Here is a 12,122-nt window from a genome sequence, read left to right as displayed (position 1 = left end):
ACTTGTTGGAGAAGGCCATCAGTTAAATAACAGAGTCCAGAATTTTATTTCTAATATCTACCATTTTCGTTTTCTTTTTTTTTCCTTTTCACCTAATAAATAGTAATTTATGTCTGGAGCAATGTAATGAAAAAATACTGATCTCCTTATAAATAAGAATCAACTACTGGTATGTATCACCAGAAGTGACTTGAATATCAACTGGTCTTAAGTAAATCTTTGCAATTTTATGAAGCTTGTTTAGAAAAAATAAATTTAAAGCATGTTTCAAAGGTGAATTTCAGCCCACTTTGGTAAACTTACAATAAATTCAGAATTAGTTTGATCTGAATAATTTTTTGTTTTGTTTTTTAGAGTTCCCTAGTCTCTTCTTGATACCATTATATTTATTTGTGGAAGGAGGGTCTTCTGTGTTTTCCTCTATGGTAATTGTACCAACCAATAGCCTCCAAATATTCTTTGAACCCATCTATAAAAAGTCCAAGGGATTAGTAGACTTGAGTTGACATTTTAGTCCCATGGTTCAGCTCTGGTTTCTCCCATGAGCTTGATTTGATAGTGTCCTTTCATGCATCAGTATTCTTGAGGTAGGCTGTATAAAGTGGCCCCGCTTATATAAAGTATGACATGTTTGCCTGATGCTCAGAGCTCCCAGAGCTCCCAGCCCAAAGCTCCATCTGAGAAGGCATCTACAGTTTCTAACAAAGATCTTGGTATTAGGATGGTCTAAGATTAAATTTTCTGGAGCAGTATAAGTCTGTAAATAGCTTGATTTCTGTGTGAGTGCTTGATTTAGTAGCAGGGTAATCAAGAAGAGAAAATAGTTCAACCCTCAAAGGAATATTTATGTCTCTGCAAAAGGACAGATCATTTTATAGAAATGAAATAAAGTTGGAGATGTGATTTTAAAACTTTGTAGAACTCTTGGTTTTGCTATTGAATACTTTTTTCCTAATAGGAACAAAAGTACAGTTGACCCTTGAACAGCATGGGTTCGAACTGTGTGGGTCCGCTTACATGTGGCTTTTTTCAATAAACACAGTATAGTCCTGTAAATGTATTTTCTCTTCATTGTTATTAATAACATTTTCTTTTCTCTAGCTTTCTTTATTGTAAGAGTACACTATTTAATACATATACAAAATACGTGTTAATCGACTATGTCATCAGAAAGACTTCCTGGCAATATTAGGCTATTATTAGTGGCTAAGTTTTGGGGGAGTCAAAAGTTATTTATAGATTTTAGATGGCATGGTGGGGGGGGGATCAGTGCTCCTAACCCCATGTTGTTCAAGGATTAACTATATTCTTCAATTCATAGCTTTTTCTATGAAGTTAATAAAACCAAGAGTAAGTTAGACTTTAATCAGTAAGCATCGTGACGGGGGATTTTATGAGCTAATACATGAGATCTGTGTGTAACATGATACTTTGCATTCGTCCATGGGGTCCTGAAAAGTTCATTTTCCATTGACTTACCGTTTTAGAGATGCTCATTTTCATTTCTGGCGGGCCTTCAGCTGACTTCAAACAGGTTAGCTTTGTTTTTCCCGTAACCTCTCCACCATGATGTTTCAATCTCTGAGCAAATTCTTAAATAAGCTAAAGATGTTCTTCCAAAGTAAAGAAATCTGAGCTGCAGTCTTTCGTAAGGAAAGTAATTATCCTTTAATTAGTCAAGCTTTAACTTTTGGCTTTATTTGGAAAAGGGTTGTTCCCACCTGTACTTTGTTGCTCTATGTTAATGTACAATTTATGTGTCAGGTGATTTATGAAGGCTAGAGATGAAAGAGAAATGTTAAAATCAGGTGTGGAAAAATTGCGATGCCTTTTGGGGACCCCAAGACTGAGAGCGCTTGATGGGGCCCGCATAAGGCTTTAGTTGTCATCTAAGTCAGTGCTGTGCTAGAAAGATCTGCGCTCCGACGGTCCTGACTGCCAGGAGTGCTGTCCCAGGAGGACCGGAGTGGCCAGGGGATGAGCGGAAGAGCAGGAGACCCTGCTTCTTGCTTACGCCAGGTGTGCTGTCTGCCCCAGGAGCTGCGGTCCCGCGAGGAGGAGCTGACCCGAGCCGCGCTCCAGCAGAAGTCCCAGGAGGCTCTGCTCAGGCGGCGGGAGCAGCAGCTCGCGGAGCGGGAGATCGACGTGCTCGAGCGGGAGCTCAACATTTTGATATTCCAGTTAAACCAGGAGAAGCCCAATGTCAAGAAGAGGAAGGGAAAGTTCAGAAGAAGTCGGTTAAAGCTCAAAGATGGCCATCGAATCAGTTTACCTTCAGGTATGATTTTCGTCCTCCTGTTTCGTAAGAGTTTTGAATGTCGATTCCGTAATCGGCTTTGCTTCTTTAGCACTAGGAAGAGATGATAGAATGAGATTTTAAGGCATTACGTGAAGGGCGCCTGGGTGACTCACGTGGGTGAAGTGTCTGCCTTCCGCTCAGGCCATGTGGGATCGAGTCCTGCCTGGGGCTGTCTGCTTAGCCGGGAGTCTGCTTCTCCCTCTACCCCTCCCCCTGCTTGTGATCTCTCTCTCTCTCTCTCAAAAAAATAAGTAAAATCTTTAAAAAAATAAAATAAAAAAATAAAACATCATGTGAATAAGTATCTTCACTTGATTGCTTCAGTTCGTGGTCATAACATAATGACCCAACTCAGGTTCATGTTCACGTGTACAAAGCATCAGTCGCGCCTTAAAGCACATTGGTGCGGAGTGCTCTCTCGGCATGCTTTCCTGAAAGTGGATTCATAGATCTACTCCTTTTGAGATCAAAGCAGAATTCCTTCTTAGTTGATGGAACTGAACTTGCATTGCGTGTCCTGGTGAAAAAATCCTGAACAACAGAACTATTGCTATTTTGTCATTCAGTTGCTTCCACAAAGATCTATAATGTCATCTGGTAGCTGAGTTCATTTGGGACATTGAAGATGTTGTTTGTACCTTCAACAAAATATATCAAGTACTTCAATTATATGCCTGTCAGTTTTCACGGGAGATGCAAGTATTTTTAAAAGCTTCTCTAGATTTACTGGTTCATTTTTATTCCCCCTGGATTTTAAAACATTGTGACAGTTTTAAACATTGTAATGTATTAGAAGAAACTGAACAGAATAGAAAATAGCAAACATCGATCAATTCATGAAATTAAATTCTTTAACATTACATGTTATACTTGATTTAAGGAAAAACGAAAAACCCCTCCTCCCGCCCCCGTATTTTGTGATTCTTCTAGTACTGGGGAGGAATGGTGACAGAAGGAGAGCTGGCTGCACATTATGGAATGTGCATTAACTATCTGTTCTCCTTATCTCTCCATCTCTCTCAATAGGTATTACAGAGTCTCTTTAAGGATGCTAGTGTTGTCCTAAGATGTTTGTTAATGGCGTGGAAACTGATTTGAAATAACAGTATCAACAGTTTTGTTATATATATAAAGTATGTATAAATTGTCTTGTAAAAAATTACTTATTACAAAGTACTGGAAGGCTTGCAACATAATGTGACTGTCTAGATTATTGCAAAAACCCTCAGCTGATCAGAAAATCGCTGATAATGTGGCAGTATACAGTATACATTAGTGATTATTTGGTTTGCTGAAGTGAGAATGGGCTGTGGGTCCTTACACATTTTACCTTTGGCCTCTCTGGGAGAAAAAAAAGATGCCTTTTCAGTTTCTCTTCTGAAGTTTGCCTTGTAGCCAAATTGTAACTTGGGGGACCATGGACTGTGCTATCTTGTATGTCAGAAATTTAATTTAAAATAGACTATTTTATTTATGATGAGCCTTCTGCTTTCAAGTGTAGATGATAGAAAAATTGAGGGAGGCACTCCATCTGCATTTTCTCCAGTTCTTAGCTATATCAGCCTTCTCTCTGTGTTGTGACTCTGTTATCCTGATTAATATTCACTGATTCCTTGGGACACTTTGGAGGGGGGTGGCCAATGAGAAACTGATAGAGAATAAACTTGAGAGAAAAAATTAAATCATTCCAATGATTCTTTAATCTTCAGTGGTTGAATGATTAAAGAACATATCTCAGGATTACTGAGGTCACTTTCGCTCCTGTTTTTCTTCTCAAATCGTGTTTGGCCAATATCTTATATTCATTCAAAGGCGACTGAATGCATCGGACTATTTTTGCTAGATTTGTATTATTCCTGGATTGCACTATTTGGACTTTTCTCTCTCTAAGAATTTTAGTTACACATTTATTTACCTTGCAGTGCTTAATAAATGATTCCAGTTAAAACATACCCCCCAAAATCTGCTATAATCTGAATTCATCTTGAAGGAATGAAATTCAGTTGCTGTAATTTAGTATGGCATTTACCTCTTCTGGCCACAAGGTGATGCTACATTGTTGTCACACCATTACCACTGTGGAAACCGTTTCTCTTTAGAATCCAACTCTTCACCCCCCATACACCCCCCCACAATTTACTTGCGCAGTGTCCCAAAGCAGGTTACATGTCCAAAGATTCAAGAAGAATGATAACCATAACAATACTTATTTTTCTCCTTCAGGAATTTTGCTTAATATAGAAGAGAAAGCAGTTATTTGTGCCTTAAGTTCAAAGAAGTTACTGTCTTCTAGTAAATTCTTTGAGTTACCAAAAGTTAGAACTATTTAATGGTACACTATAAGGAAGAAGCATCTGACAGGCAGTAGGTTGAATGACAGCGATGCTTTCCTTTCAGTGTACCAAATTATTCCAACCCCTTTTGCAGGAATTTTCCCATGTGTAACTAGCTTAAAAATTTTCTCAGAAACATATTTAAGACTTCTACAAACTGCCTTTTAGTATCTGTGCCTGTACCCCTCTCAGAACCTTGTTATTAAATGTGAATTATTATCATAATTTTGTCCTTCAGAATCACTGAGGATAACTTTTAATCTTATGGCTATTTATAGCTGTGATGACTTTACTGCTAGAAAACTCAAATGTAGTTCTTCCCGCTGGCAGTCCTCCATGAGGTCCTAGCCAAATAAGGATAGATGCTTACAAAATGAGGCAACATAATCTAAGACAAGAATTTTTAAATTATATTTTGTGAAGTCTTGGAATTTGTAGGAAGAAAAAGTGATCATGGTAGATATTTTTTATTGTAAACACTTTCTTTCACTCGCCCTACATTATGTTTATCTTAAACCAAAGCTGTATTTTTAGAACATATAAAACAAGGCATAGAGGTTTGAAGCCTTGAAAAGTGGGTATGTTTCTAGAGCGATGGCATTCCAATTTCAGGCACTTCAGAAACGCCAAAAGCCTGCCACAGTCATCTGCCTCATGTGTGCAATGTGAGAGTGGGTGTACGTACATGCAAATACGACTACTTTCAGGGTCAAAATGATTTTTCCCTCTGAGACTGTCATGAAACATTGCCAATAAAAATACTGGTGTAGGTTTTACCCAAAAGCCTGTGAACCTCACAGTAATCTGCCACGAGAAAATTATTCTCTCAAGTACAAAGAAAAATAACACCAGCCAGTTTCTTAAACGTATCATTGGGACAGAGTCAACCTTTCCCCACTTTATAGGGAAAAGGATATTTATAATAAAGAATGTTTTCTTTGTGTTTAAAAACATAAAGAGTGCCCTTTTTTTAGCACTAGAGAAATTAGACATTTTTAGAAGATCAGAAGCACTCTGAAGCTTGGGTATTGCTGAAATACAGTTTTGTGTCTTTGCTGCTCCTCCTTGGCCTCCCAAATGTTCTGTTGGTTCCCGGCCATCATCTGTCCCACTTGGTTTATGGCTCACATGCTGTGAGTTGGTTCTCTGTTCTGGTTCTGAGGATGGGAAGAACATACCCGCCTTCTGCCCTTCTGTTCTGAGGGCTGGAATCTCCCAGAGAATTTGCTTCCAGAGTGTTACGACACGTCAAAGGGCGCATTGAACCTTCACAAGGCACTTCGATCTAAAATAAACTCTTTGGTATCCATGGGTAAGGGGATTTCTTTCTTTTATTCTTTCCCCTGCCCCCCAGTCCAGTCGGTCACCATGTCCTGCTAAACTGTTTTCTTGCACACATTCTTCTCTTTAACTGCTCTGCCTGGTCAGGTCTTTCATCTTTCTCACTTGGTAGATGGAAGAAGCCTCCTGTCTGGTACTTTGTTTCCACTCACTTTGTCTTCCAAACCACCACAGCCCCTGCTATGTATTTCTCAGCAGTAAACTGTGAGCTCCAGTTTGATTCTACTGCAAAACCTGACAGCATCTTCTCATTCAACAAATATTTGCGGATTGACCGTGATCAAGTAGTAGGGATTACGAGAAAATAAACACGATCTCTGCCCTTATGTTACTTACAATCTTAAACAGAGAAAATATTGACTCAGCAAAGATTTCCTAAGTACCTTTTCTGGGTGAGGCACTGTGCCAGCCTGCAGTGGGGTGCCGCTGTGATGGAGATTTCTGGCCCCTGCCGTGATGGAGCTGACATTGTCCTGGAGGCAGGGAAGTGAGCCCTAAGCTAATAATTAAATACTTATTTACTCGCTAAGATGATTAACTACTATGAGAGTAGGGTCATGCGATAGTCATTAGCAGAAAGGTGTCACCTGCTTTAAGGAGAGTGTGGAAGTCATCCTAAAGAAGTAACATTTAAATTGAGACTTGAGGTTAAGAATTGACTGAATACAGAGGGGGAAGGAAGAGAACAGGCAGTGAGCACCTGCGAAGAAGGCTTGGTTCCTCCCAGGAATTGAAAAAGACCGCTGTGGTTTGTCCAGGGGTCAAGACATCCAGCCCACCAGCCGTTCTGTGCAGCCCACAGAATGATGGTTCATGAACTTTTAAACTCTTGAAAAGAATAAGAACGATATGTCATGGCACATGAACATTATATGAAATTTAAATTGCCATTGCCATAAAGTTGTATTGGAATAAATTTATGTATAGCAAACGACTGATTTCTTGCTAAATAAGCAGGTTTGAGTAGCTGTGGCAGAGGCCATATGGCCCACGGTGCCTGAAATATTTCCTGTGTGGCACTTCATAGTAAAAGTTTGCTGACCCCCAGTTCAGACCATAGCAAGTGATAGGAGAACGGGGCAGAATGAGGCTGGAGGCATGAAGAGCTCAGACACGGACTTGAGGGGCTTACAGAGTGTGTTACGAGTTTGATCTCTGTAACTTAAGAAGTAATGCAGAGCCTTTGAAGACTTGTCAGCAGGGGACTGATGTGGGGTGGCATACATTTTTAAAATGCATCTGGCTGCTGTGAGCTAGACCCAAGGGGCCCAGTGCAGATGCAGGAAGATCAAAAGAGGAACTGTGGCAGCTCCAGGGTGGAATGGTGATGGCAGTGGGGATGCAGAGAATAGCACAAATCGATAACATCCATCAAGCACAGATTCCACCCTGAGCCCCAAGCCGAGTATTCTCTGTAATTTGTAGTCCTACAAAGTAGGAATCGTGATTTTTTTTTCCCGTTTTTGTACATGTAGATACTGAGATGCCTCCCCAAAATTCATGTGGCTGGTAAGTGCTAAGCTGGGATTCACGTGTCGAGTTTACTACTTCCAGAAGCTAAACTATAAATTTCTCCACTCCAGCTCTCAGATGAATCTAGAACACAGAATTGACAAGATATTTTGTGTTTGCTTGGATATGGAGGGTCAGGGAGAAGAAGACAATATTTAAAATGTTCAGATGTCCAGCATGAATGATTGGAGAGATGTCTTGCCTGCCAAATTCCAGCTCCTCCTCCTTTCAAATACCAAGTGGTTCTTTAAAGTTCTTTGAAGTGTAAAGTATAATTTTCGAAAAGGAAAATTACAGCTCTCTTGCAAATATGGAATGAACGCGTGTCAAAGATTTTTATCCAACTCACTAATAATGAGGACAACCAGTTAAAATTGGTTTCAGTGAGAATTTGAGGAGCTAAGTATTTCTGAGCAGTTTAACAAGGGAATGTTAGGGTTAGATTGCTAGGCTAAATACAAACGTGGTTAGGGCCCAGTGTGGCCATAAACTGTAACCTTTGGGATTGTCTTTCACAGCAGATGGAAATTGTTTGCATCATCACCAGACAGAATCTACAAGCTAACTTCTGCCCCTACCAAGCTGTAAAAACAGCCAGTAGAAAATCAAAGGTTAAGCCCAGCAGTGCACTTTCAGAACACCCAGTAATTTATTTTACCTGTGCCTGAGGTTTTGATAACTTTCCAACAGTTGACAAAGTTTTCCCAGACACTCTGCTCTTCCCTCTGCTAATATTTTGTCCTCCTTCCATGTATTCCTGGTTGTTGGCATACACTTTCATGACAGCTGCCCATTTTCCCATGAGGTCATAGGACTACAGAATGCTTTTAACTGGGGCAGGGTTAGGGGAGTTTTCCTTGACCCTCTTAGGGTCCCCAGCTGGGTCTCATAATCAAACTGTCAAAGACAGATTAACAGCGGGGGAAAAAAGCATAAAAATTATTTAACGTAAGTTTGATATGGCAGGGGAGACTTCATACTGAAATGAAGACCTAAAGAAACAGACCGGAGTATTCTTCTACTAGGTTTGATGAAGAGTGGACAGTCATGAAGAAATGTGATAGGTTAAGGGAAGTGTTTTGAGGGGTGGCATGTCCCAAACCCCTTATAACCTGCATATTCTGTTTTATTTTATTTTTTTGTAGTAATTTTTTATTATGTTATGTTAGTCACCATACAGTACATCCCTAGTTTTTGATGTAAAGTTCCATGATTCATTACTTGCGTATAACACCCAGTGCACCACGCAATATGTGCCCTCCTTAATACCCATCACTGGCCTATCCCAATCCTCCACCCCCCTCCCCTCTGAAGCCCTCAGTTTTGTTTCCCAGAGTCCACAGTGTCTCATGGTTCATTCCCCCTTCTGTTTACCCCCCCTTCCTTCTTCCCTTCCTTCTCCTACTGATCTTCCTATTGCTTATGTTCCATAAATGAGTGAAACCATATGATAATTGTCTTTCTCTGCGTGACTTATTTCGCTTAGCATTATCTCCTCCAGTCCCGTCCATGTTGCAGCAAATGTTGAGAAATCATTCTTTTTGATGGCTGAGTAATATTCCATTGTATATATGGACCACATCTTCTTAATCCAGTCATCTGTTGAAGGGCATCTCGGCTCCTTCCACGATTTAGCTATTGTGGACAATGCTGCTATGAACATTGGGGTGCATATGGCCCTTCTCTTCACTACGTCTGTATCTTTGGGGTAGATACCCAGTAGTGCAATTGCATATTCTGTTTTAATACAACAACACTGTGCAGTATTGGTTGTTTCCATCCAACAGTTGAGGAGACAAGCTCAGAGCGAGTTCCTTGCTGGTTTGAGTTTGTTCGTGATGGAAGCAGGACTCATTGAAATCCAGGGTGTCTTCTCTTTCACATTTGTTTTCCCCAGTGTTAGACTACATGAAGGTAACTTTTCTTCTAGAAGACCGTCAGGTTCTACAAGCACTCAATAATGTCCCATTGGTCTGTGACCATGTGTCTGACTGTACATAACATATCATAGACTCCAATTGTTTTCTTTAAAGATTTATTTAATTATTCATGAGAGACAGAGGCAGAGGGAGAAGCAGACTCCCCGCAGAACAGAGAGCCCAGTGCGGGACTCGATCCCAGGACTCTGGGATCATGACCTGAGCCGAAGGTAGACAATCAACCGACTTAGCCACCCAGGCGTCCTCGTAGACTCTGACTAGTATTGACTCAAGCCCTGAAAGGAAGATAAGAAGGAAACAAGAAACAGATCCAGAGACACTTCCTTCTTACCCTCTGGCAGATTTTCCTCTTACTGCTTGTGCTTATGAAATGCCTGTGAATAGAGCCTAAAAGCATGAAATCTCAATTCTCACTTCTTTGCGTATCCAATAGATTTCCAGCATAAAATCACCGTCCAGGCCTCTCCCAACTTGGACAAACGGAAGAGTTTGAACAGCAATGGCTCCAGTCCACCGAGTAGCCCCACAGTGATTCCTCGGCTCCGAGCGATACAGCGTAAGTGTTCTCTCTGGGTACAGGGGCTCCTGTGGGGATTTCTGTCCTTACCTGACTTGGATCCCATCGAACAAGAGGTGTATTACAGCTCATTGTAACTAACACGTGATATTAATAGGTGTCACCGCTATTCAGAAAGCAAAATTTGGTTTTACATTTCTTAGTCTAATTTTTTCTTTTTTTAATTGAAATATAATTGACATACAACATCATACTAATTCCAGGCATATAACATTATCTGATATTTGTATATGCAGTTGACCTAGAAACAACATGGGGGTTAAGGCTGCTGACCACCACCGCCCCCTGCACCACCACGCCGTGCAGTTGAAAATCCACATATAACTTTGACTCCCCAGAAACTTAACTGTTTATAGCCTGCTGTTGACTAGAAGTCTTACCAATCACATAAACAGTCAATGAACACGTATTTTCCATGTTATATGTATTATATACTGTATTTTTTTGACATTTTATTTTATTTTTTACTTTTTTTTTTAAAGTTCCATGATTCATTACTTGCGTATAACACCCAGTGCACCACGCAATATGTGCCCTCCTTAATACCCATCACTGGCCTATCCCAATCCTCCACCCCCCTCCCCTCTGAAGCCCTCAGTTTGTTTCCCAGAGTCCATAGTCTCTCATGGTTCATTCCCCCTTCTGTTTACCCCCCCTTTCTTTATCCCTTTCTTCTCCTACAGATCTTCCTGCTACTTCTTATGTTCCATAAATGAGTGAAACCATATGATAATTGTCTTTCTCTGCTTGACTTATTTCGCTTAGCATTATCTCCTCCAGTCCCGTCCATGTTGCAGCAAATGTTGAGAAATCGTTCTTTTTGATGGCTGAGTAATATTCCATTGTATTAATGGACCACATCTTCTTAATCCAGTCATCTGTTGAAGGGCATCTCGGCTCCTTCCACGATTTAGCTATTGTGGACAGTGCTGTTATGAACATTGGGGTGCATATGGCCCTTCTCTTCACTACGTCTGTATCTTTGGGGTAAACACCCAGTAGTGCAATGGCTGGGTCATAGGGTCACTCAATTTTTAACTTTTTAAGGGACCTCCACACTGCTTGCCAGAGTGGCTGTACCAACTTGCATTCCCACCAACAATGTAGGAGAGATCCCCTTTCTCCACATCCTCTCCAACAATTGTTGTTTCTTGCCTTGTCTATCTTTGCCATTCTAACTGGCGTAAGGTGGTATCTCAGTGTGGTTTTGATTTGAATTTCCCTGATGGCTAATGATTTTGAACATTTTTTCATGTGTCTGTTAGCCATTTGTATGTCTTCATTGGAAAAGTGTCTGTTCATATCTTCTGCCCATTTTATGATTTGTTTATTTGTTTCTTGTGTATTGAGTTTGAGAAGTTCTTTGTAGATCTTGGATGCCAGTCTTCTATCTGTAGTGTCATTTGCAAATATATTCTCCCATTCCGTGGGCTGGCTCTTAGTTTTTTTGACTGTTTCCTTGTCTATATACTGTATTCTTATAATAAAGTAAGCTGGAGAAAAGAAAATATTAAGAAAATCATAAGGAAGAGAAAATACATTTACTAAACTATATTGTACTTATTGAAAAAAAAATCCACATATAAGTGGACCTGCACAGTTCAAAACCATGCTGTTCAAGGGTCATATGCAATACAGTGTTATTAACTATCATCACCATGCTATACATTATATCCCTGTGACTTATTTATTTTATACCCAGAAGTTTGTTCCTTTTGACCACCTCTCCCTTTTAGTTCACCCCTTGCCTCTGGCATCCACCAATTTGTTCTTTGTATGTATGAGCTCATTTTTAAAAAGTTTGATTCCCCATATAAATAAGATCATACAGTATTTGTCTGACTTACTTCCCTTAGCACAATGCCATCAAGGTGCATCCATGTTGTTGCAAATGGCAAGATTTCTTTCTTTTTTTGGCTGAATAATATCCCATTGTATAGCTATACCACGTTTTCTTTATCCATTCATCCACTGATGGACACTTAGGTTGTTTTCCTATCTTGTCTATTCTAAATAATGCTGCCCTGAACATGGGAGTGCATATATATTTTTTATTTAAAATTTTTGTTTTCTTCAAATAAATGCCCAGAAGTAGAATTGCTGGATCATATGGTAGTTCT

General features: G+C 40.0%; 1 protein-coding gene across 1 annotated transcript in view; it reads left to right on the top strand.

Moving 5' to 3' along the window:
* The window catches only part of MAP3K21 (mitogen-activated protein kinase kinase kinase 21), a 71,262-nt gene that overhangs the window by 43,422 nt on the left and 15,718 nt on the right, over positions 1 to 12,122 (top strand). Inside the window, exons 7-8 of the mRNA XM_011222180.3 lie at positions 2,038 to 2,278; positions 9,859 to 9,981. Of these exons, the coding sequence (XP_011220482.2) occupies positions 2,038 to 2,278; positions 9,859 to 9,981 (364 nt within the window). The remainder of the gene's footprint in view (positions 1 to 2,037; positions 2,279 to 9,858; positions 9,982 to 12,122) is intronic.

The sequence above is a fragment of the Ailuropoda melanoleuca genome, chromosome 6 (assembly GCF_002007445.2).
Source record: "Ailuropoda melanoleuca isolate Jingjing chromosome 6, ASM200744v2, whole genome shotgun sequence".
Taxonomy (NCBI): Eukaryota; Metazoa; Chordata; class Mammalia; order Carnivora; family Ursidae; genus Ailuropoda; species Ailuropoda melanoleuca.
This window is presented reverse-complemented; position numbering and strand designations above follow the sequence as displayed.